This window comes from Rhinatrema bivittatum, chromosome 4, assembly GCF_901001135.1.
Source record: "Rhinatrema bivittatum chromosome 4, aRhiBiv1.1, whole genome shotgun sequence".
Classification (NCBI taxonomy): domain Eukaryota; kingdom Metazoa; phylum Chordata; class Amphibia; order Gymnophiona; family Rhinatrematidae; genus Rhinatrema; species Rhinatrema bivittatum.
Genome location: NC_042618.1, coordinates 439,647,145 through 439,673,310, shown reverse-complemented (window position 1 = coordinate 439,673,310; position 26,166 = coordinate 439,647,145). Strand labels below are relative to the sequence as shown.

At 46.6% G+C, this 26,166-nt stretch overlaps 1 protein-coding gene across 1 annotated transcript in view; it reads left to right on the top strand.

Moving 5' to 3' along the window:
• CFAP54 (cilia and flagella associated protein 54) overlaps window positions 1–26,166 on the top strand; it is a 1,106,494-nt gene that overhangs the window by 970,457 nt on the left and 109,871 nt on the right. Inside the window, exons 61-63 of the mRNA XM_029597529.1 lie at window positions 157–237; window positions 11,174–11,315; window positions 22,926–23,129. Coding sequence (XP_029453389.1) covers window positions 157–237; window positions 11,174–11,315; window positions 22,926–23,129 — 427 coding nt within the window. The remainder of the gene's footprint in view (window positions 1–156; window positions 238–11,173; window positions 11,316–22,925; window positions 23,130–26,166) is intronic.

The window sequence follows — 26,166 nt, the reverse complement described above, 5'->3', positions numbered from 1 at the left end:
GTGAAGCCATAGATTTTGTTAGATTAATTGAAACACCCTTCTGCTTCCAGTGGCAATCCTACTGAATCAGTCTTTCACCTATCCCTAATATGCTATTACTGTTTGAACTAGTGTTATTATAAGCCATGAACATCCTTCATGGATTTTTTTTTGCAGAAAAATGAAAAAGAGGCAACTCTTAGCCAATCAGAACAGTATAGACTGCGGTCCTGGATTGCAATAAGAGCTGCTACACAGGTAAGAGTTAAGTTCCATGTATTTTGTCACACTGTACTTCGAAACTACTAGGGCAACATGGTTAAGTGTACCTCTAGAAGATATGTCACTGTGAAAAGTCTAGAATTTTCAGGTTCCACCTTTCTGATATTTGCTGTTGTCCTTTTTTTATAGAGTTCCTAAAACTCTTTTATTTATTTTGGCCTACTCTCAGCAGACAGGTGCTCATATAACAACCTACCAGCACAATTGGCAATAGCAATAAAAATGCTAGTTTTGAGTGAAGCTTTGAAACCTTCTATAACTGGGATGGCCAACTCCGTTCCTCGAGAGCCATAGACTGGCCTGATTTATAGGATATCCACAATGAATATGCATGAGATAAATTTGCATACAATTGAGGCAGTACATGCAAATCTATCTTATGCATATTCATTGTGGATATCCTAAAAACCTAGCCTATATGTGGCTTTTGAGGACTGAAGCTGGCCACCTATGCTTTATAAGAACTAATAAATACATACATATTCCATCCAGAACAGGTGTGTTCTATTCAGCTCAGCTATAGAACATTATAGAGAAGCTTGTCCTGATAAAGTCTATACCAGTGGTTCTCAAATCTATCCTGGAGGACTCCCAGCCAGTCAGGTTTTCAGGATATCCCAATGAATATGTATGAGATAAATCTGCAGGCCTAGCATGCAGTTTTTCTCTCATGCATATTCATTGAGGATATCCTGAAAACCTGACTGACTGGGGGCCATCTAGAACATGTTTGGGAACCTCTGGTCTATACTATATCTATTTTTAGTTTGAAATTTGTTGAGGATTTTCACTTTTCATGGACAGTAGATTCATTGTATAACTTAGGGAATGATTTACCCAAATTCAGGACTTAGAACAATATATGCTGAAAAATGTATTCAGCAAGTTTGGCAAATAAAATTAATCGCATCCTGTTTAAAAAATAATAATGGCTCAGAGGCCCTCTGTATCGCAGAAATAAAGTGTACACCCCTGATATTAAGTTTTTTTAGAGTGGCCCTGGCACTAACTTGAGTAAGCTTCATTCTCCCAGGACAAGCAGGATGGTATTGCTCACATATGGGTGACGTCACTGGACGGAGCCCTATCATGGAAAACTTTCTGTCAAAGTTTCTAGAAAACTTTGACTGGCACACTGAGTGCACTGAGCATGCCCATGCTTTTTTTCCGTTCAGGGACTCTGTGAGAGATTTCTCACAGAAATACTTGGAAGTTTTACTTCAAAAATAATTTTTCCCTACACAGGTCTTCCTTCGCATTCATTTAATCGACACTTGGTGAGTACTATGCCCTGTTTTACGGTCAGTTCCTGTCACCTCACTAACGGTTTCCCCGGCTTACCAACCAAATTGTGGCCTCCCTTCTCCCTATGATTTCATCCTCAGTTAGCCCACAAAGCCTGCGAGTGTCCTCTTGCGATCCTCCACTCTTATTTGGGCTAGAGGGATAGGGTCATCCACGGTTACCATTGCCACCAGGGCCGCTGTCGAGGCCATCGATGCTCTCGATTCCATCCACCATGCCTCCATTGATTCCCTCGGTGACTTCGTTGCGGTCAATGCCCCCATCGATGCTGTTGGTGCCTCCATCTATGCCGTCTTGCCTCCATCGATGCCATCGATGCTTTCATCAATTCTATCGATGCCCCCATCGATTCCATCGATGCCCCCTTCGATGCCATCGATGCCTGCATCGATTCTATCAGTGCCATTGGTGTTTACATCAATGCCACTGATCCCTCCATGAATTCCATCGATATCCATATCGATTCCATCGATGCCATCGATGTCCACATCGATTCCATCGATGTCCATATCAATGCCATCAATGCCATCAATGCCCATGTCAATTCCATCGATGCCATTGATGCCCATGTCGATGCCATTGATGGCAGTGTCGATTTCATCCATGCCATTGCCTGTGTCCATTCCATCGATGCCATCAACACCCACGTCATTTCCATCGGTGCCATCGTCGATTCCATCAATGCTTTCGTCGATTCCATCGCTACTGTTGATGCCCTCGTTGATGCCATTGATGCCACCATCGATTCCGTCGATGCCGACGTTGATTCCACCGATGCTATCGATGATGCAATGATTCATCGATGCCACATTGATTCTATCGATACCTATGTCAATAACATTGGTGCTTCCGTCGATGTTATCAGTGCTCCGCCCGTGCCATCAATGCTTCCATCGATGCCTTCGACGATACACTTGATGCCGCCTTCAATGATGCCATCTATACTGTCAATACTACCAGAGCATCTAAATGCAATCCTTCGACTAAAATAAACGCTCCATACTTCAGGTTCTTAACCAAAGCCCGGTATAATCCTAGGGCACTAGTCAGTGCCAGGAGCAGTGCGGGCATGGTGACAGTCCATTACCACTCGCCAACGAGACAATCCAACTCAGTGCCGGGGAAAGACTGGGCCAAGCAGCATGACAATCATCATCACCGGCAGGATGACCGTCCGCCACCGACGCAATCCAGGACATCGATGGCATCTTACTAGGTGCTGGAGAATGACCGGGCTGAGCGCCGAGGGAGACATTGCTACTGCCACCGACACTGTTCCGCACATCGGTGGCATTTCCTCGGTGCTGGAGAATGACCGGGCTGAGCTCCGAGGGATACTTATTCCACACTGGCGTCAATGTCCATTGTGCCAGTTGTGAAGTGGGCCCGGGTTCATGTGTCCTGTGCTCCTCTGCACCCAAGGCGTTCCCACCGACACCGGTGCCGGGTACTGAGCCACCACAAAATAATGTGGAAGCACCAGTAACACCTAGCCTGTCTCCTCTGTAGCTGCGCTACCATACCAGCTTACAGAGTTGAGCCGGACGTTTACATCCCTCAGGCTGTTCTTGATGCCTCCTGAAATCCATGGAGCCATCAATATTCACCCACTCGTCCTTCTGCGATCCACCATGAAGGATGGTAAGTACTCTAATCCCGCTTCAGCAACAATCCCATTGAAACCTGGTCTCTAAATCGGACCACATGGTTTTGGAAGGTTCTAGGTCATATTCTCCAAGAACCGAATTGGTGTCACATATCGCTATTGCCAGCTATGTTTGACACAACACCAAGAGAACCTCTCTACCAATAATTTGGGATTGCATCGAGACATCCTCCCGTTGCCGGAAACGGGACTCTGTACTCAATAATACTCTTGTTCTGGTTCCTAATTACGGCCCAAAGTCCCAGATACATTAGCTGATCTGCTAGACACAAGATCCAGCAATCACTGCCTCAATTGCAAGCCCACCTCGAGACCTGGTGACAGCTCTTGATGTTTTCTTGCACAGCAGACAGACATGTGGGTAAGACTTTTACCGCTCATGCTCCCGCATGACACCAGCTGATATCCAGTTTACATCAGCTCCGCCAGTTGGACAGCCTCCTGGCCTCTCAACCTTGCCGGATATCAGAACGGCCATCCCACTTAGTACCAGGGTTCTGGGTACAGTCCCCCAGATGCTACAAGGCGGGCGGGGTTTAATCCCACTATTCCTTCTTTCAACCAAAAGCAGATGCTCTCCGCCCATCCTGGACCTCAGAAATGTCAACAACTTTCTTCAGAAGGAACAGGTAAAATGGTGTCTCTCTTCACCGTGCTTCCCTTACCGCAATAAGTGGGTTACCTCTCTCCTATAGTCTTTCTAGGTGCTTCATAGTGAGTCAAAAACATTCCAATGCCAAGTTCTACCGTTTGCACTAGCTTCGACAACTTGCGTATTTCACCAAATGCTGTTTCTCTACGGAGCAAAACATCATTCATGCTTTTCCTTGCATGGACAACTGCTTAATATTTATTTATTTATTTATTTATTTATTTTATTTTATTTTATATACCGGCAACCGTTTGCACATCGTGCCGGTTTACAGATAACTTACAACCAAGGATATATAGGCAAAGCCTTTACAAAGAACAGTTTGTAACAATAAACTCAGTAACATAGCAATAACCAAGATAAAAAGGTGGGGAGGAGAGGTATATAGGTAGACAAGACAAAGGGAGGGGGAGGGGGGAGGGAGAAAAGGATACATAAGGAAAAGATATGTACAGGGGTTTGGGGAAAATGTGATAAACACATAGATTATTTACAGGTTAGTATAAGCGCAGAGGAACAGTGATTGGAGGGGAGAGGCGGGTACTAAGTAATATTTTAGGTTTGAAGTTCATTGGGGGGGTGGGTGCAGGGAGTATGTCCTGAAGAAGGGGTGTTGGTAGGGGTAGGCAGTTGGGTGAGGATGTTTGTAAGGGATGATGAAGATTGTGACTGGGGGTATGCTTGGAGGAAGAGCCAGGTTTTGAGTTTCTTTTTGAAGGTGGGTGTGGAGGTTTCGGTACGAAGGTCAAGGGGCATGGAGTTCCAGAGGGAAGGGCCTGCTAGGGAGAGGGCCCGTTTGGTGGTGGACATGAGTCTTGTGGATTTTATAGAGGGGTGAATAAGGGTTCCACGGAGCGAAGATCGGGTGGGTCTGGTAGAAGTACGTGGGAGGAAGGGGGGGTTTAGCCAGTTGTAATGTTCATTGGTAATACTTTTGTGGATGAGGGTAAGGGTCTTGTAGGTAATGCGTGAATGAATGGGTAGCCAATGGAGATTAATGAGGGTGGGAGTAATGTGGTCTTTCTTTTTGGCATTAGTGAGGATGCGTGCAGTGGCATTTTGGAGGAGTTGGAGAGGTTTGATATGGGAAGCAGGGAGACCAAGTAGGAGTCCGTTACAGTAATCAATCTTTGAGAAAATTATAGATTGAAGTACTGTGCGGAAATCAGAGAAGTAGAGGAGGGGTTTAAGTTTTTTTAGGGTTTGAAGTTTGAAGTAGCAGCTGCTAAGGATAGATTTGATGTATGGTTTGAAGGTAAGTTGGTTATCAATTATGACCCCCAGGTTTCTTGTGTCAGAGAGAAAGTTAGGGAGGTGGAAGGTGGAGGGGAAGGGTATGGGTATGGATGCATGTTTGGGGGAGATGAGGAGGAGTTCAGTTTTTTGTGGATTAAGGGCAAGGTGCATGTCAGATAGGAGTTGGTTTATAGAAGCGAGGATGGTGTTCCATTTTTGGATAGCAGTGAGTGCAGAATTTGTGAAAGGTATAAGGATTTGCACATCATCGGCGTAGATGAAGTGTGTGATACCAAGGTTGGAGAGGAAGTTTGTGAGGGGGATCATATAGATGTTAAATAGGGTGGAGGAGAGGGAGGAACCTTGGGGGACGCCACAATCAAGATTAACAGGAGGGGATGTAAAATTGTCAGTGAGTACTGTGTAGGTACGGTTGTGGAGGAAGGATTTAATCCAAGACAGAGCAGTACCTGTGATTCCTATGTTGACGAGGGTGTTGATAAGGATGTTATGATTTACAGTATCAAAAGCGGCGGAGATGTCGAGCATGGCGATGAGATAGGAGTTACCCGCATCCATACCTTTGATGATTGTGTCAGTGAGTGAGAGGAGGAGGGATTCCGTACTGAGGTGTTTTTGGAAGCCATGTTGTGTTGGTGGGAGTAAGTTGGATTGTTCTAGGTGGTCAGAGAGACGGGAGTTAACTAGTTTCTCAATAATTTTGGAGAGGAAGGGGAGATTGGAAATGGGACGGAGGTTGGATAGGTTGGAGGGATCAAGGGAAGGTTTTTTTAGGATGGGTTTGACCACGGCTTGTTTCAGGGAGCTAGGGACCAGGCCGTGTTCTAGGGAACAGTTCACGATTTTGGAGAGTGAGGAGGCTATTGTTTTGGGAATAGCGAGAAGTAATTTGGTAGGGATTGTTTCTGAGGGGTGGGAGGAGGGTCTCATCTTTTTTAAAATGTTTTCTATTTGTAGAGTGGAGGAAGGTTCGAAGGATGAGAGAGGGGTGGGAGAGTGTGGGGTGGGAGGGTTTATGATGTTAGTAGTAGGGGAGTTTTTGGTGTTAGGGTTAAATTTGGCGGTGATGTTGGAAATTTTGTTCTTAAAGAAGAGGGCAATTTCATTACATCGTGTCTGAGAGGAGGGGACTTGGGGGGTAGACACATTGGGTTTGGTGAGATTAGAAACTAGTGTAAATAGTGCCTTTGGGTTGAATTGGAGGGGGTGAATTTTTTTTGCATAGTATTCTTTTTTGGTTGTTTGAATGGCGTTTCTGTATGCATGCATCAGTTGGTAATATTTGGTTTTTGAGGCAGGAGTGGGGTGTTTGCGCCAATGTCTTTCTGCTGCTCTGAGCTGGGTTTTTTGGGTTTTGAGTGTCTGGGTATACCAGGGTTTTTTGGATGACTTGGTTTGTGTGATAGTTTTTTGAATGACTGGGCATAATTTGTTAGCGATTTTTTGGGTAGTTTCTGTCCAGGAGGAGATAGCACTATCTGCTGTCTCGAGGTCAATGTGATTAGGGATGGTGGAGCAAGCCGTAGCAAGGGTGTCTAACGGGCAGGTTTTACGAAATTGAAAGGATTTTGACTGAGAGGGAGGGGATGGAGATGGGGTTTGTAGGGAGAGGGTTGTGTTGATGATGGAGTGGTCGGACCAAGGGACAGGGAGGCATGTGGGGGCGTGTATGACTTTGATGAGAGTGTTCGTGAAGATAAGGTCAAGTGTGTGACCGGCTTTGTGGGTTGGGGAATGGATAAGTTGGGTAAGGCCCATTGCTTCTAAGGAAGAGATGACTGCTTCGCATGGTGGGGATTGTGGGATGGAGTCGACGTGGAGGTTAAAGTCGCCTAGGAGTATCGTGGGTATGTCGGGAGAGAGGGAGATGGTGAGGAATTCGATAAGGGGGGAGGGGTCTTTTTCTAGTAGACCAGGGGGGTATAGATAAGGCAGATTTGAAGAGATTGTGATTTGAAAAGGCCTATTTCGTATTGCTTGGGAATATTGCAGGTTTGTGAGGTCAGCTTGAGTTCTTTTTTAGCTAATCCAAGCAAGGAGCTCTAAATTCTCCAAGACTCACTATAAATCTACTACATTTCCCTGGGATTTCTGTTTAACTACCATAAATGCCATATGGAGCAGTTCTGGGCACAACAGTCGCAACGAACTTCCTGCCCAACAACCGTGCAGACATCCTGTCAAATTCCTACACATCTCTGCGTGCATGCAACATAGCATCAGCCCCTCAATTCTTTCATTGATGGGCCACGGGGTTTTTTAACTATCCACTTCACTCATATACCCAGACTGACTATGAGTAAGATCCAGTGGATTTCCAAATATCAGTGGCTCTAAGCTGTTCAACCGCTTTCATCCCTAATCCATATTATCGATCCAGAACAAAATCCTCAGATGATCCTGGTCATGGTCGCATTTACTTAGGGTTGTTCGAATCCACATTTTCCCAACCCAATATGCGTCTATTCCGCTCCATACAGAGTTTCACATCAATTTCCTGGAGCTTCGAGCCATGAGTTATGCCTTTTATGCCTTAAAAGGCTGCCTCTACAACAAACCTTTGTGCATACAGACAGACAGCATAGTGGCAATGTGGTATTCCAACACACAAGCACACACAACCTCTTAGCTAGTCTGCCAGGAAGCTGCGCAGCTCTAGCCTTTGGCCCTTGCACACTCCATGCATTCCCGGGCCACTTATCTAACAGACTTACCGAACGCACTAGATGTTTCCATCCTCTCAAATGGTCTCTGACTACATGTGTAGCGAGCAAAATCTTCTAGCGCTGAGGTCAACTGACCTTGCCCTCTGCGTCCAAATTGAACCATATGGTGGACAGATTGTACTCCCTACACATGTATCGGAATGTGTCCCCATGGACGCCTTTGTTCGCTCTGCAACAAAGGCCTCTTATATGTGTCTCTTTCGATGCCTCTCATAGCCAAAACTTTCATTATGCTACAACAGGATTGGGTTCACTGTTTCTCAGACCCACGTCCTGACCACGACAAGTATGCTTTCCCATACTTCTCAACCTATCACTCCAGTAACCAATTCGTCTGCTCACAAGTCAGTCTCATATCACAGACTCACTGATGTTCTCAGGTACTGGTAGCGTCACAACAGCCTTCCACACGTAAATCTTACCATTCGAAATGGCATGATTTACCACATGGCGCATACAAAAGGGTATTAGCCCCTTTTTCTACACCACTCCTTTTCTCTTACGCTTTCTAACATACCCTCTGTTACGGCTATGGCTGCTGTGCAACCGCCTCACCACCAGGGGTCCCTGTCTCTGTCTTACTACTAGATGCCCTGACCCAGCCTGGACTCTGACACTGTTGCCTGCCGCCTGCATTGACCCAGCCTGGACTCTGACACTGTTGCCTGCCGCCTGCATTGACCCAGCCTGGACTCTGACACTGTTGCCTGCCGCCTGCCTTGACCCAGCCTGGACTCTGACACTGTTGCCTGCCGCCTGCATTGACCCAGCCTGGACTCTGACACTGTTGCCTGCCGCCTGCCTTGACCCAGCCTGGACCCTGACACTGTTGCTTGCCACCTGCCCTGACCCAGCCTGGACTCTGACACTGTTGCCTGCCGCCTGCCTTAACCCAGCCTGGACTCTGACACTGTTGCCTGCCTTGACCCAGCCTGGATTTTGACACTGCTCCCAGCCATCCCTATCTCTCTCCACCTGGAGCCACCCTTCTGGGTGGTGTTCACAGCACCAGAACACAGCCCGAGCATAACACCCTCAGATTGTGGTCCCCAGACTTCCTCCGCATGGGTAACCTCAGTTCCAATTTGGCGTACCACTTGGGAGTGGGGATGCCTGATTAACGGTTCAACCCCTTCTGAGTCGGCTTACCATGGGTTATCCACTGATTAAGCCGCCTCTATGTTCACTGGTTACGGAATGGGGCCTACATTTAGTGCTTACAAAACTCATACGTTCCCCGTTTGAGCCTTTGCATTCCTATAACTTTAACAGTCTGACATGGGAACTTCTTTCCCTCATAGCCATCACTTCTGCTAACAGGGTCAGTGAGTTACAAGCCCTTTTTGCATACTCACCCGACACTGCGTTCCTCCGTGACCGAGTGGTCCTATGTACTCACCCTCATATACTTCTTAAGGTAGACGCAGCCTCTTACCTTACTCAGAATATACTCTGCCCACTTTTTCCCAACGCCTCTCTCTCACCAGGGCGAGAGGGTTTTCCACTCCTTGGACTGTAAGAGTGCACTTGCATTCTATCTAGACCGCACTACACTCCATAGGAATTACACCTAACTCTTTCCTTCTTTGACAAAAGGCAAGCTGTGAGTTTAAGTGGGCAAACAGACTCTCTCCAACTGACAAGCAGACTGTATCGAATTCTGCTATGACGCACTAGGCCTTCCTCTCTAGGGGTGAGTGCAGGCACATTGTATAACGGCCATGACAACATCGGTACCACACTATCGTTCAGTACCAATTGCCGCTATTTCCTAGGCTGCAACTTGTAGCTATCTTCACACATTCGCAGCCCCCTACTACTTATCAATGAAAGTCTGTCAAGACTCTGCCTTTGGCCAACCTGTCTTGAAAAGCTTTCTTCCACGATAATCCCCAACTCCTTCCACAATCACCTGCTGTGATGTCAGGCTGCCTCATCTTTGCTAATAGCACCCCAATTATTGTGCCTCTGCACTAGTTGTCTGCTATTGGCCTGTTGTAATGTGAGTCAGCCTGTAGCTTGCTAATCACCCATATGTGAGGACTACCATCCTGCTTGTCCTGGGAGAAAGCAGAGTTGCTTACCTGTAACAGGTGTTCTCCCAGGACAGCAGGATATAGTCCTCACGAAACCCACCCACCACCCCGCGGAGTTAGGTCCGCTAATGTTTTTTATTTTCCGCTCACGCTTTTTGCTACAAATGAGACTGAAGGGAGACCCCTGTGGACACAAGAATAATGGCATGCTGGGCATGCTCAGTGAACTCAGTGTGCCAGTCAAAGCTTTCTAGAAACTTTGACAGAAAGTTTTCCGTGATAGGGCTCCATCCAGTGACGTCACCCATATGTGAGGACTACATCCTGCTGTCCTGGGAGAACACCTGTTACAGGTATGCAACTCTGCTTTACAACACAGATTAAACTCATTATTTATTGAAAATTATTTATATTCCATCTATATCCAACCAGCCATGCTAGACAGATTACATATCAACATATACCAATAAAATCTGCTCAAATAACGTATAAACAGAAACATTTCTTTTTATACATTTTTAGATATGATGAAACACTCTATTGATACAACATCAGAAATTGATAGGAAAAAGTAGACTGAACATGCTGCTTGCTGTTTTGATAGCTTGAAATAAGGCAAGAAGCCAAAAACACTTCCCCATGCTATCTGATTGCTCAGTGGCACTTCTGTGCCATACAAAAGAGCTGGATTTGATTCCTAAGACCAGTTTCTGCACTCCAGGTCAGCCAAAGCTGGAAATGTTATGATGGTTTCCACACAACCCCCAGTGGAAGAAGAAGTTCCAACCATTATAGAGTAGTATCACCTAGTAGCCAGACTCCCTGATATCCATATTTAAAAGATTTATGCAGATAATATTGGCTTATAGTCACATAAATCTGGACCTATAAAAATATACCCCCTTGTCTGAGTGAAGGTTGCTGCTAAACTGATCTATAAGTTAAGAAAATGTGATGAGGCTGCTCCTCTGCTCCAGAAATTACACTGGCTTTCCATTCTATGTAGAATTAAATTCATATTCCTGTGCATGGTATTTCAATCCATACATAAGGGCCAACCCATTTGGCCCTTATGTATGGCTATGAGTAAGATTCAGTGGATTTCCAAAGATCTTCTGACCGCATATGATCATTGGTTACTGTTTTTTCCATAAAAGTTGTATTTATTTCTGCTTTAGTGAGATTCTCATAATTCTCCTCTGTATTTTTACTGATTTCAAGATGCAAGGAAATACTGGCATTGTGTAAAAAAATGTTAATTTTGCAATAGGTAAGTGAAGCCATGACTACATATCAACAGTTACTTGGACAGCACAATCTGACATTACATATCCTGCAACCTAGCAGTCAGCATTATATCCCTGCTTTTGCTTCAATGGATCTTCTTGCAAGCTATAAAGATTTTCTAACTGGTACTTATGTCTAAAAATTTTATAATATGTATTAAGCAATACAGAACAATTAGTTGAACACATGGAAGAAGACTTAGGATCTAATTTTTAAGCTTTTGTTTTCATAGACACAGAATGGAAAAAAACCTTAGTGAACCAGGCCCTCAGTTGTACATATACAATTGTTTTTATAAGCAAGGTATTGAGACAAAATCTTATTCAATTAATATTTTTCCCTGTATGCACAGAATGGAGAAGAGCTTGTTATGAATAAAGACGCATAATAATTTTTATATTACTTTTCCAGAAATACTGCCCAAGGCAGTGAACAATAAAACCAACATGATCCAGAATTAGCATTAAAGCTTAAATAAAAGATTAGGAAAGCTTAAACGTTTCCCATGAAATAATGTGACACCAAACAGAAAAACGCTGAACAACTTGATTATTTCTAGTTTATCACTAAAATACTGATCAGTTTCTGTATTTCTTTATGCAGCCATGACTCTTTGTGAAACCTGAAAAATATACATAATCTACTTTCTTTGGCTAAGGAGTTAATTTTCAAAGGAGTTACATGTGTAAATATAACATGCTATCGTAGCAATTTTCAAAAGCCATTGACTCAATTAAAGTGAACTTAGACGAGTAAATTCTATGGACAATTCAATGGCATATATTGTAGCAATTTTCAAAAGCTCACTTACTCAAGTAAAGTGCATTTACTCCGGTAAAACCTAGTTTTACCGGAGTAAATGCCTTTTAAAATCAGGCCCTAAGTATCTGAGATCAGAAAAAAATTAATAAACACTGTAGTTCATAAAAATTTCTTACAAATGACTTATGGCTGCAAGAAGTAGCAGCGTTTTGAAGTGTGGCTACTGCATGCGTGTCTAGAGCATCTATACTTAAGCTTAGGATAAAATATATAATTAATGTTCAATTTTCAGAGTTTAGGCTCCAAACTTTTGAAGTTGGGCTCCTGAATTGGCCCTTTTGAAAATGTATTTCCTAGCATGTAGCAGATGGACTCAGGACCAATGGGTATAGTGTACTCCTGATAGTAGTTGGAGACAGATCAGATTTCAATCTGACGTCAGCCCTAGTACATATACCCCTGCATGAAGTGCAGCTCTTCAGGATTTTCCGTCTCCATAGCAGTTCGGGACTCAATGCACGCTAGCACAGCGTTAGAGTAAATTTTACAAAGAAAACCCAAAACAAGAAGAAATCTTACCTCTACAGACGAGCCTGCTCTCCTGTGTTGACACCCATTGGGTCCCTCCCCCAGTTGAGAATTCCCAAGGTGATTTCCGCGATCCCTCTGAGGTAAGCCTCGGTCCAGTGGCCGACCCTCGGCGGGGACCTAGCCCCCAACATCGGGTGAGGCTGAGAGGCAGCGGGTGCCACTTCGAGCGTGGCGGTGAAGGTATTTTCCCTCTCCCCCCGCAGCCGGAGACCGCCCGGAACGAGACCGGGAAGCGCTGAGACACTGTAAGGTAGAAATCTATTTAAAAGTCTCCGGTCTCCGAAGCTCGAGGAGTCACACAGGTCTCCAGCCGGGACCAGTGCCACCGGGTTGATCTGCCCTAGCAGGGCTAGACCCCAATCAGATCCGAGGGTCCTCCCATGTGGAGACCCTCCGAGGTGGTCGCCATATTGTCCACGTGGTCGCCGTCACCATTTTAATCTGTTCGCCGCCCTCTCCGCCGTTCCGACCCGTGCGCACAGAGGCGAGCCGTGCTCACAAATATCTTGTGCGCACATTGTCACGCGTCCAAGTACCGGGCGCACAAGCTACGCGCACAGCCACGCACTTACTGTGCCGGGCGTATACCTTCGATCTGGGCACACAACAGCGATCACACCTCCCTGAGTGCGAACCAATCCTACGCGCACAACTTTGACGCACTGGAGCACATAACTGTATTTTATGCGCACAAAGCCATGGCACCACCGGAAAAGAAGCTCAAGGCTCAGGGCCTCTGCCCAGCATGCCACTTTAGAGCTGCACAGCATGAGGATTCCTCTGCCCTGTGTATACAGTGTGAGGAGGCCCTGGGGGATCCAGCCCATGGCCCTCCCCAGCCGGTACCGGGTTCCAGCTCCTCAAACAGTACGCTGGACCTAGCGTCTCCTAGCGGGACCCTCCCTCAAACGGGGCTCCCCAGGGACACAGCGCCTTTTAATTTAGACCCAGCATCTATCTCCTGGGTGGAATTCTTCAAAGGTCTGCATACCTTCGTCCACATGCAACAGGAGCCTCCGATAATACACCACAACCTCCACCAGAGGCCTTCAACATCCCGGGACCCTCTATGCCCAGGGAAGTGATTCCACTGCCCAGAAGCCCCACGTTCGGGGATGCGGACAACTCAGATGAGGAATCAGAACCCCCGGAGGAAGGGGAATTCCCTCCGGGGACAGAGCCCCACCGAACCATGAGGCGCTTCTTCACCAAGGATGAGCTTCCAGACCTGGTCACACACAGCTTGAAAGAGCTTGCTATCCCGGGCGGCGAACATGTGCCTCGGGGGAACCTAAGACGAATCCCCTACTAGAGGGACTCCGTCAGACCTCCCACCATTTCCCACTATTACAAGCCGTCCAGCAGCTAATTGACCTGGAATGCGATGCCCCGGAGACTACGTTGAAAGGGGGGCGTGCTCTGGCAGCCATGTTCCCTCTGGAACCAGCTGCCAAAGAGCTCTTGGCATGTCCGAAAGTGGATGCTATGGTCTGCGCAGTTTCGAAGCGCACTACTATCCCAGTGGAGGGAGGAGCAGCATTCAAAGATGCTCAAGACAGATATCTGGAATCCATCCTCAAACAGTCCTTTGACATCTCCGCTATGTCTCTACAGATCACGGCCTGTTGTGCCGAAGTGACACGCGCCTGCTTATCATAGACTAGGAACAACACTCCTGGGGAAGTCCTGGAACCAGTAGTATCATTCCTCATGGATGCCACTTCTGATCTGGTGTGCACCGCAGCTAGAGGAGTGTCTTCAGTTGTGGCAGCCAGAAGACAACTCTGGCTCCGAAGCTGGTCAGCCGACGCATCTTCCAAAACGAGACTCACAAGGATGCCCTTCAAGGGAACCCTCCTGTTCGGAAGCGAACTAGAGAAACTAGCCAACAAATTGGGCGAATCCCCACTGCCGCGGCTACCGGAGGACAGGAATAAGAGAAACCAGCGACCCTTCCCCCGAACTTCCAGGGGCAGAGGATCACAGCGCTTCAACCCATACAGAAGCACATATCAAGCGGCTCGCCCCGCAGGCAGGAGCCAGTCCTTTCGGAACTACGTCCATCGGCGCCACCGACTCATCCATCGATGCCTTCAATGCCTGCACTCGTGCCTTCGATGCCATCATCAGTGCCTCTGATAATTCCTCCGATTCCTTCGGAGCCTAGGCCGGGACCTTCAGGTCTTCAACCACCCTGTCCCCCTCTAGTTCCTAGAGGTGCAGGTGCTGATCTTTACAACACTTGGGGTGATGACACTTCAACAGACACCGATGAATTACCTTCACTACCTTCACCCACTGAGAATAGGAAATGTTCTCCCCCAGAGGACCTCTCCTTTATAAATTTTGTGAAAGAAATGTCTGAATTGGTTCCCTTCCAATTGCAGACTGAACAGGATGATAGGCACCAGATGATGGAATTGCTCCAATTCCTGGATGCCCCCAAGGTAATCACCTCTATTCCCATCCATCAAGTCCTTCTTGATCTTCTTAAGAAGAACTGGGAACATCCTGGATCAATTGCTCCAGTACATAGAAAAGCTGACACTACCTATTTGGTACAAGCAGCCGCAGGTTTTCAAAAATCTCAGCTTGATCACCACTCGGTCGTTGTAGAGTCTGCACAAAAAAGGGCAAAGAGGTCAAAACCTCACTCATCTGTTCCTCCTGCTCTTCGCATTCCCTCCACTTCCTCTTCTCTCGAAGACTCTCATGAAGTTACGTCAGGACAAGGGAACCATGATCCTGATAGCATCTCACTGGCCACGCCAAGTGTGGTTTCCAATACTTCAGGACCTCTCCATCCGCAGGCACATTCCCTTGGGAAAGGACCCACTTCTGATCACTCAAAACGACGGGTGCCTACACATCCCAATCTTCAAGCCTTGTCCCTGACGGCATGGATGTTGAAAGGTTAATCCTTCAGCCACTTAACCTTTCTGAGCCAGTTTCCCGTGTCTTGATTGCTTCACATTAGCCTTCCACGAGAAAAGCTTACTCTTACAAATGGAAAATGTTCACGTCATGGTGCTCTTCTTGACCCTTTTTCCTGTCCAATCCCAAAATTTTTGGATTATCTCTGGCATCTATCAGAGTCAGGTCTCAAGACTTCCTCCATTAGAATGCATGTCAGCGCGGTAGCCGCCTTCCATAAAGGTGTCGGGGATGTCTATATATCAGTACACCCCGTTGTAACATGTTTTTTGAAGGGCTTGCTCTACATCAAGCCTCCGCTACGTCCTCCGGGCCCTTCTTGGGACCTTAATCTAGTTCTGGGCCAGCTCATGAAACCACCGTTCGAGCCTCTTCACTCCTGTGACCTCATATATCACACATGGAAAGTGATTTTCCTTTTGGCTATCACTTCTGCTTGCCGAGTTAGTGAATTGCAGGCCCTAGTTACCTATCCGCCTTATACTAAAATTCTGCAGGACCGGGCGATACTCCACACTCACCCGAAATTCTTGCCTAAGGTAGTTTCGGGATTTCATCTTAATCAATCCATCATACTACCTACCTTTTTTCCCAGGCCCCATGCCAACCCAGGAGAACAGGCTCTGCATACTCTTGACTGTAAAAGGGCTCTAGTGTTTTACCTAGACCGTACAGCTGCCCACAGAGAAAACACTCAATTGTTTGCCTCTTTCCACCCTAACAAGTTAGGGAAGCCTGTGGGTAAGCAGACTCTCTCCTCCTGGGTGGCGGACTGCATAACCTTCTGCTATCAGCAAGCGGGCATTCCATTCCAAGACCATGTTAAAGCACACCTGTGAGGGCCATGGCGACTTCAGTAGCACACCTACGATCGGTGCTGCTTCCTGACATTTTCAGGGCTGTCACTTGGAGTTTTCTCCACACCTTTGCAGCTCACTATTGCTTGAACAAAGCGGGAAGACAAGATTCCATCTTCGGCCAGTCTGTCCTTCGTAACCTGTTTACAACCAACACCCTTCCGCCTGCCCAGTGGGGCTCAGGATGGCCTCTACCAAATTCTGCCCCAGTTGTTGTGCCTGTTGCATGCCTTTGGGTACATTTGGTGCATGTTCGGACATCCTCAGCTCGGTACTCACCCATATGTGAGGACTACCATCCTGCTTGTCCTGTGAGAAAGCAAAATGTTGCTTACCTGTAACAGGTGTTCTCACAGGACAGCAGGATATTAGTCCTCATGAAACCCACCCGCCACCCCGCGGTATTTGGTTCATAACGTTTTCTTATTTTACTTTTTGGCACTGCCTATAGCTTTCAAATAAGACTGAAGGGGGACCCCTGCTGGCTGCAGGGTTAGTGTCATGCTGGGCATGCCCAGTAGGGGCCAGTCAAAGTTCTGGAAACTTTGACAGAAGTTTTCCGTGATTGGGCTCCATCCTGTGATGTCACTCATATGTGAGGACTAACATCCTGCTATCCTGTGAGAACACCTGTTACAGGTAAGCTGACGTCACATGGGAGGGCGGGTCTTCTGGAATGCCGCCGGGGCTAGGTTCAACGAAACCTTACCCCCCTGGTCAGCAAGCAGTTCCCAAATGAAATCAGTAGCAGCTCCGGTTTAAAGGATTCCCACCGGGCTGACGTCACACGGGAGGGCGGAGCTTCCAGAATGCCGTCGGGGCTAGGTTCAACGAAACCGTACCCCCAGGTCAGCAAGCAGTTCTTTCTACCTCCTTTTGCTAAAGTTACAAGAATTCTTTCTCCCCATGCAGGGGATTTCTTAATCAATATAATATGCATTTCTGCCTGCAACCAGCTTATTTCCCAGACATGATCCCTAAAACCACCTACATCCTCTCTCTCCTGGATGGCAAGGCCTTGGCCTGGGCCTCGCCCCTTCGGCAACGTGCAGACCCGGTTCTCCGAGACCTGCCCGGGTTTCTTGCCTTGTTCCACTCTGTCTTCGACGACCCTGGCAGACACTCCGCTTTCGGATCCACGCTCCTTCATCTCCAGCAAGGTACCCGGCCCTTAGCTGACTATGTCATAGAGTTCCGCACTCTAGCTTCCGAGCTACATTGGGACCTTGATTGTTTCCGAGCCATCTTTCTGGAGGGATTGAACTCTCGCATCAAAGATGAGTTGGCGGCCCGTGAGTTGCTCTCCTCCCTAGACTCCTTAATTGACCTCGCTGGACATATAGATCGGCATCTCCAGGAGCGTTTGCAGGAATTCCAAGCTTCCAAGAAGCCTACGGCAAGCTTGTGCTGTGTTCGATGCTCTCCATCTCCAAGAGTGGACTCGCTTCCCCAAATCAAGACTGGAGAGGAACCCATGCAAATGGGTCGGGGTATGCTCTCACCCGAAGAACGACGCAGACAGCAGCGGTCGGGCCTTTGCCTCTACTGTGGTAACTCCAGACACTCTTTGCCCGCCTGTCCTGTGCATCCGGGAAACTCTAGGGCCTAGGTTCGGCAGGAGGACTGCCCCTAGGCCTGACTTCTCCATTAATCCTTCTGGTGTCCATCAAAATGGACAATCAAGAGTTCCATACCTTGGCTCTTGTGGATTCAGAGCCAGAGGTAATTTTATTTTGAAGCAACTCACAGAACACCTTCGGATTCCCACCATCCACACCACGGTGTCTTTGCTTCTTTCATTTATCCACGGAGAACCCTTACCCAGTCAGGTCACCCATGTTACAACTCCGATCCATCTATGAACTGGATTCCTGCATGTGGAATCCATCTCCTTCCATGTTTTGGATAAAGCCATACACCCAGTAGTCTTGGGCTTGCCGTGGCTACAAAAACACACCCCCAGTTTGACTGGAGTACGCTGCAACTCTCTCGCTGGGGACCCTTCTGTCATTCGAACTGTCTGGAGTCTGTATCACCTCGGCTTTGCCTTGTTACTTCTCTTCTGCCTCCCGGCCTTCCTTGTCAATATTCTACATTTGCCGATGTCTTCTCCAAGAAGGCTGCTGATGCCCTGCCTCCTCATCGAGCCTACAATTGCACTATTAATCTGCTTCCCAATACAGAACATCCTCAGGGCAGGATTTACTCGCTGTCTCTCACTGAGATGCAGGCCATGTCAGAATACATCCACGAGAACCTGGCCAAAGGATTCATCCGACTCTCCAAGTCTCCCGCCGGAGCGGGGTTTTTTTTGTTGTAAAGAAAGACAGTTCACTCCGTCCCTGCATCGACTACCGGGGTTTGAATGAAATCACTCAGAAGAACCGTTACCTTCTTCCTCTCATTTCCGAGCTATTTAATAGACTCCAAGGGGTGAAAATCTTTTCTAACCTAGAACTCAGAGGAGCATATAACCTGGTTCGTATCCACGAGGGAGACGAGTGGAAGACAGCTTTTAATACGAGAGACGATCACTACGAATATCTCATGATGCCATTTGGCCTTTGCAATGCCCCAGCTGTCTTCCAGATCTTAATGAATGAGATTTTCAGAGATATGTTGTACCAATGCGTCATAGTGTATCTTGATGACATCCTAATTTTTTCCAAAGATCTGCAAAGCCACCATCAGGACGTCACCTACGTTCTCCAGCACCTCAGAGAGAACCAGCTCTATGCCAAACTAGAGAAATGTTCCTTTGAGCAAGAGACGATACCCTTCCTTGGATACATCGTTTCGAGCCAAGGCTTCCGAATGGATCCTCAGAAGCTAAAAAGCATCCGGGATTGGGCTCAGCCCACAGGCCTTTGATCTCTACAAAGGTTTATTGACTTTGCCAATTATTATCGTTCCTTCATCCATCACTACTCCACTTTGACCGCACCTCTTACAGCCATGACCTGCAAGGGCTCCAATCCCTCTCTCTGGTTGCCCGAGGCCGTAACAGATTTTCAAGACTTTAAAACCACCTTCCTCCGTGAGCCATGCCTTCGACATCCTGATCCCAGACATCCATTTATTGTCGAGGTAGATGCCTCCAAAGAAGGAGTTGGGACAGTCTTAAGCCAGTAGTCTGCCATTCAAACGTTACACCCATGCTCCTTTTTCTCTAGGCGTTTCTCTCCCTCAGAACGCAACTACGCCATAGGAGATAAGGAGCTCCTGGCGATCAAATTAGCCTTCGAAGAGTGGTGCCCCTGGCTCGAGGGAGCTCAGCATCAGATCACGGTGAACACTGATCACAAGAACTTCGAGTACCTGTACCGGGCTCAATGCTTGAATCACCATCAGGCCCGCTGGGCCCTCTTTTTCACCTGTTTTAACTTTCTCCTTCGCTACCGACCAGCCAATAAGAATTGCCGGGCTGATGCTCTCTCTAGGTCCTTTGTCCCTGAGGAACTTCTCGCCACATTATAGACTCTGCAAAGGTCATCTTGGCTGCCACTTTCTCGGTTCCACCTGGGAAGACGATAGTCCCGCATCAGCTACGCTGGAGAGTGCTTCGCTGGGCCCACGATTCTCTCACCGCAAGGCACTCTAGGCAATCCAGAACCTTGGCTACCCTCCAGCGATTCTACTGGTGGCCAACTATGAGGAAGGATGCACAAGCCTACGTGGAGTCTTGTCCTACTTGTGCTCACCACAAACCTCCAGTAGGACGCCCGTGGGGTCTCTTGCAACCTTTACCAATCCCTAGCGAGCCCTGGACTCACATTGCAACAGACTTTATTGTCAACCTTCCTCTCTCTAGCAGCAAATACACCATCTCAGTCATTGTGGATTGCTTTTCTAAAATAGCCCACTTTGTTGCTCTGCCTGGCCTTCCATCGGCCCCATAACTCGCTCAGCTTTTCATCCATGTGTTCCGGCTCCATGGCCTTCCTAAGCACATCCTATCTGACCGTGGAGTGCAATTTACAGCCCGTTTTTGGAGTCCTTTTGCAGAAAATTCAATGTGTTGCTGGATTTTACCTCCGCATATCACCTGCAGGCCAATGGGTAGGCAGAAAGAACCAATAGGATGCTCAAGCAGTTCCTGCGTGCCTATGTCAACCTCCAGCAAAATGATTGGGCAGACCTTCTTCCCTGGGTGGAGCTCACATTAAATTCTCATCTCTCATCATCCACTGGCTCCTCGCCCTTCTAGGTAGTCTACGGACGACAATCTCTTCCTCCACTACCATTGCCATTATCCATTCCTTCAACTGCGGCTCAGTCTTCCGCCCAAGAGTTACAACAGCTCTGGAATAGTACTCAACAGCTACTATAAAAAGCAGCCCAAAGGGCCAATAAGTTCTTTGATGCCCATCACCATGTTGGCCCTCAGTTCAAACCGGGTGACAAGGTGTGGCTTAGCACCTGATTTATCTGCCTCAAGCTCCCATCTTCACGTTTCACACCCAGATACATCAGCCTCTTTCCGGTACTCTGCTGGTTGGGCTCAGATACTTACAAGCTCTGGCTACCACCGTCTCTCAAGATCCGCAATGCATTTCATGTGTCTTTGTGAAGCCCTTGGAATTATCTGGAATCTCAAAGAAGCCACCCAAGCCACAACCACTGGCTTCCGAAGCTGATGTCTACCAAATGCAAGATGTCCTCGATGTGCGTAAACGTGGGAAGAAATGGGAGTACCTTCTCTCTTGGGAGGGATTCGGTCCAGAAGAGAATAGTTGGGAACCAGCTGCCAATATCCTTGACAAAACCCTCATCAAGCAATTCCATGCCACCCATCCATTGAAACACAAACCCCCGGGAGGGGGGCTTAGGAGGGGGGTACAGTTATGACCGCCGGCTGCAGCCGCCCATGGCAGGCCCAACTCACGTCATGTTATGCTTGGTTCTTTAACCCCAGTGCTCTCGCGGCCAGTCATGGCCGCCACATTCCTCCTGGCTTCCTGCACTCCATGTGGCAGCTGGTATGCTGCCAGCCAGCGTTCCATTCCTGGGCCTCTCTAGGCGTGCGTGCCCTTTGTCCTCCCTTTAAAGGGCCAATGCCGGGAACTCCAGGCTCGTCCCCAGCTGATGACATCACTGACCAGGGATATTTAAGCTTCACCTCCAGTCCTCACTAACCGACTTGGCAACGAGTTCCTTGGTACATTTTAGTGCCAGTTCCTTTTCCACGGACCAATTGTTCCTGCTTTTCTGTGCTTTTCCTTCCGGGTTCCCGCTACAACACTGCCTGCTCCGCGGGGCCTGGCTCAGCACTACTTCACCTGGACTTTCTCTCAGTGCTTCCCGCTCCTCGGGGCCAGGATCAGTGCCACCTCTCCTAGACTCTCTGCAGCACTTCCCGCTCTGCGGGGCCTGGCTCAGCGCTACTTCACCTGGACTTTCTCTCAGCGCTTCCCGCTCCTCGGGGCCAGGCTTAGTGCCACTTCATCCGGACTCCCTTTCAGCGCTTCCTGCTCTGCGGGTCCTGGCTCGGCGCTACTGCATCTGGACTCTCTCTCAGCGCAGTGCTCCACCTGACTGTGTCTCGGTACTCCCGCTCCTCGGGGTACCCCCCTGCGCTGCTATTCTTCTGACACCTGCTATGGTAGGCTTCCTGCCTTCACCTTTCCAGCATTCTACAGTTCGTGTCTCTGCACCTGCATCTCCTCATCTCGAGGCCACTTCCCTGTGGCTTTGCTCCACTCCCTTCAGAGCTGCAGGGGCCTTGCACTACTTAAGACTCAGTCTCCTCCTCCCTCCGAGAGTGCTCCTGTCTCGAACTGTGCCTAACCTCTCTTGACACTCTCTACACCCACTCGCCTTACCCTCTCCAGGACCAGCCACACAGAGGTGCTCCTAAATCCTGCCAGCCCCGTTACCTAAGGGCTCAACCTGCGGGGAACGAGGGTCAGTGAGCTGAAGTCCCAGCTTGCCTCTGTTCCCGGCCAGCCTCGCCTCCCGACGGTGGGGACTTGTGGGGCCCTGCCCTTCAGGTAGCAACAACTCCATCTCGGGCCAAGGGTTCACAATTCCTAACAATACTGAGCTCACTGGGGCCATTGTCAAAATCACTACTGAACTTTAGATTGACTTCTACTCTGACTAATTGGTTAATGCCTTATGTCTGTTAAACACCTTTAGACAGGGCAAAACGTCATTATAACCCTTGTACCTGGTGGTGCTGAGATTTAAGTGAGTAGAAGCCCAGAGTCTAAAAATGCATGCCTTTGACAAAGTGACATCACTCCAAAATGCCATTGAGGTACCATAGTTTTTTGTTTTGATTGAGTTGGTAGTCCAAGCTTGAGTATCTGTATATTTACTGCACTGGAATAAGGGAAGTGATTTTTACATTAGCTCCATTTCATCTGATTTCAGAGACGCATGTAGCATTGCATTTTAATTCAATGCCAGTTAATATATTCTCCATTTTGAGTTGTTTTATTAAATAAATAAAGAGAAAAAAGAGGATTCATGGGAACAAGACATACTTCATAACATCATCTTTAGAAATCCAGTTGAATTAACACTTTATAAGTTTTTTTCAGATTTATTGTAGATTGTTTAGTGCTATTATTCATTTTATGCTTGCAGATGATTATCAGTTGATCGATAAAAATATTGTGCCAGAAAAAACAAACATAGAAAATGATGAAAAACTAGCAGAAGAAGAAGTAAAACCAGAAGAAGAAGAAATTGAAGCCAAAGATGATGATAGCAAGAAAATATTGTCATGGTTTCCTTTAATTTGCTATCATAACCACTTGATAAATCTGGTTGGCTTGACATCTAGAATTGGTATGAAATTAGATTTTGTTGACTTGTTTCTAGTTTGATTAAAAGTACAGACAACCCTTGGCTAGGAAGTTTAGTTAATGGTACTTCATTTCCACTTGCTACATTCAAAGTGAAACAAACTTTAACTGTGTGGAAGTGTAATATATTTAAAAAGATTCCTTGTCTTTCTGCTCCACCAGTCAAGAACAAGTGAATAACATCATCCAGCATCTGGAGGCACAGTTGTGTGTGTGTGTGTGTGTGTGTGTGTGTGTATATAGTATATATTACATATTTTTTATGACATCAAACATATGTATGTCATATGCAGAAACTGTATAGCCAGTGTTCTCTGCCTCCAGCTACTGGATGGACTGTTGCAGACAAGCTCACCCTAAAATTCAAATTTCTGTAATTTAAGGAAAAAGATTTGGCTTGTATATTAAACCTATAAACTATTCATTAATTTGTGGCCAGGTTCCTGGAGATCAGTTCTCTTGCAGAAAAGTGTGCCAGTTAATCAGAGTCAACTCACTCTATCTTGTTTGGAGGAAATTGGTGGAACTTTGAGGTTATTTCAAACAAGCATTCATATCAAAAAAGGGGACTTGCTTTGCTTACCAATTCACTCACTCTTTGTCTTTTAAGTCACTATTAAGGTAAAGCTCTTGTTACTTTACAACTCTGGGTTACCATTTATTCTATATAGGAGCAATAATAGTCATTGCTCTTCCCGCTATGATAAACGTGCAGCAATCCTAAGCAATTACTGTGCTCCTATCACAATCCAATGGAGTCTGCAAAATCCACCAAAATGTCTCACTCCTCCAAGATATCCTGCAGTGAGTCAAGGCCACCTCAAAAAAAGTCATCAGGCTCATTTTTTATTCACAAGAAGACCATTGAGGCTGTTTGCTTTGCGGTTGAGAAGGACACCATGGCCATCTTGAAGCCGCCGTGACAGTGGGCTGGTGTGATAAAAGGACCTTCTGCAGTTGTTACTGGAGGAAGCTTATGATCTGAGCATCTCACATGAAAGAGAGGCTTCTTCCAGGGCTGAATATTCACCCAAATTTTGTAATTTCTTGCACCAAGACTTTCAAGCCTTATAGGCTAAGCATGACATGGATTATTTCCCCCAATGGAAAATCCTTCTCAGACAGTTCCTGTAAGGCAGAAACAGTATAAGGCTGATGCAGAGGACCTGGGCTTGAATACCCAAAAATCTATTTATCCTCCCTTTTTATTAGTGGAAAAGGAGTATGCTAATAGCAGTCTTGGTTCCCTCAAAAAGGGAGCAATCCATTCTGGGGGGGGAAGAGGAGGTTTCTCTTAGATTGTTTCATAAGGAAGAGATGGCAGTGCTGATTCCCATGTAACGTCAGCTTTAAGAGTAATGATAAAGTTGACGAATCTCCAGAATAGGACACATTCTAAAAGGTACCCGCAAGTCTATCATTTCCTTCTGTTTATATTCAGAAATCAAGACCATGTTTTTTTCTGAATGGTTTATTCAGCATTATTAGAGTCTCGGCAAAGTCCTTAGCCCTCTCTGTGGGAGCTAGAAGAATTCTTTGGCTCCATAACTGGGCAGCACACTCCTGACTAAGACGTGCCTGAGTAGGTAGCCCTTTAGAGGCAATTCTCTTTTTGGAGAGGAATTAGATAGATTAGTTACAAATCTGGGTGAGTAGAGATATTATAAGCTACAGAAGATAGATTTGGATCAAGTAAATGCTCTTTTCAGGGAAGGAATCAGTACAGTGACTCAAAAAGATTTCGGCCATCTAAGCAGTTCCCATGACAGTCAGCTAAAGGAAAGTGAAGATTTCAATCCTTTCAGGGTGCCAGAAGACTGCGCAGATTCAGCTCAGCCTTCTTCCTCTGTGCAGTTCTTATAATGAGGTCTAATGTGTTCACTCCTTGATTACTCCTATAGGGGGCAGATGACGGGTTTTTCAAAGAGTGGATCCATATTACAATGGACCAGTGAGATGGGAATGAAGAAAAGAGTGCATGGGGGAAGCTTGTTGGTGTGGCGGTTACTACCCTTAACCAATAAGCCTTCATACTGTTAATACAACTCTATCATTGCTCTCTGCTTCAATAGCAGGGGGGAAAGAGGAAAAGGGAAATTAGTTTCAGACAGAAACCAAAAAGGACATTGAATTGTATTGTCTGTGAAAATAAATAAGTATGGAGGTAACTTGCTGATGCGGCTGTTATTACCCTTAACCAATAAGCCTGATACTTTTGATGCAACTCCAAATTGCTCTCCACTTCAAGAGCAAGAGGTAACGGGGAATTAGACTCAAACAGCTTTGACAGTCTGGGAAACTGATAAGTATAGGGGTGATTTGTATGACACAGTACCGTGAGCTTGCTGAGCAGCCTGGATGGACCATTTGGTCCTTTTCTGCCATCATTTCTATGTTTCTATGTAAGAATGGGTACTCCTCAGATTTTCTATTCCCAATAAGGTAGAGTTTTATGATATCACTTGCTCATGCCCCAGAAAATCTGGAGGCAATTTATTCAACCCTCAACAAGTTGGTAAGCTTCAAGCTATATGCCTATTCACATTCAATGAACAGCGAAAGGGACTCTATTCAAGCTATTTTGTCATTCCCTAAAGGGATGGCACTGTTCAACCAATCTTAGACTTAAAAGGAGTGAACAAAAGGTTGAATGATTTTATCTTCCAAATGGAAGCCCACCAGTTAAGAGCTTTGCCTTTTGGCTTAGCAACAGCTCAAAAAACATTAACAAAGATAATGATGGTGATAGCACCCTTTCTAAGAAAACAAGGGATCTTGGTGTATCCATATTTGGACGATTGGTTAATCCGAAGCAAGTCATATTTGGAGGAATCATTAGCAATGGAGTACGTAGTCTCTTTTCTCCAAAGATTGGGGTGGATAATCAATTTTGGGGAAAGCCAATTAATATTATCACAAGAAATGGAGCATTTGGGAGTCAAATTCAATACCCGAGAGGGTCTAGTGTCCTTAACAGGAAAGAGGATTTCAAAGATCATTGTGCAAGTGAAACAATTTTC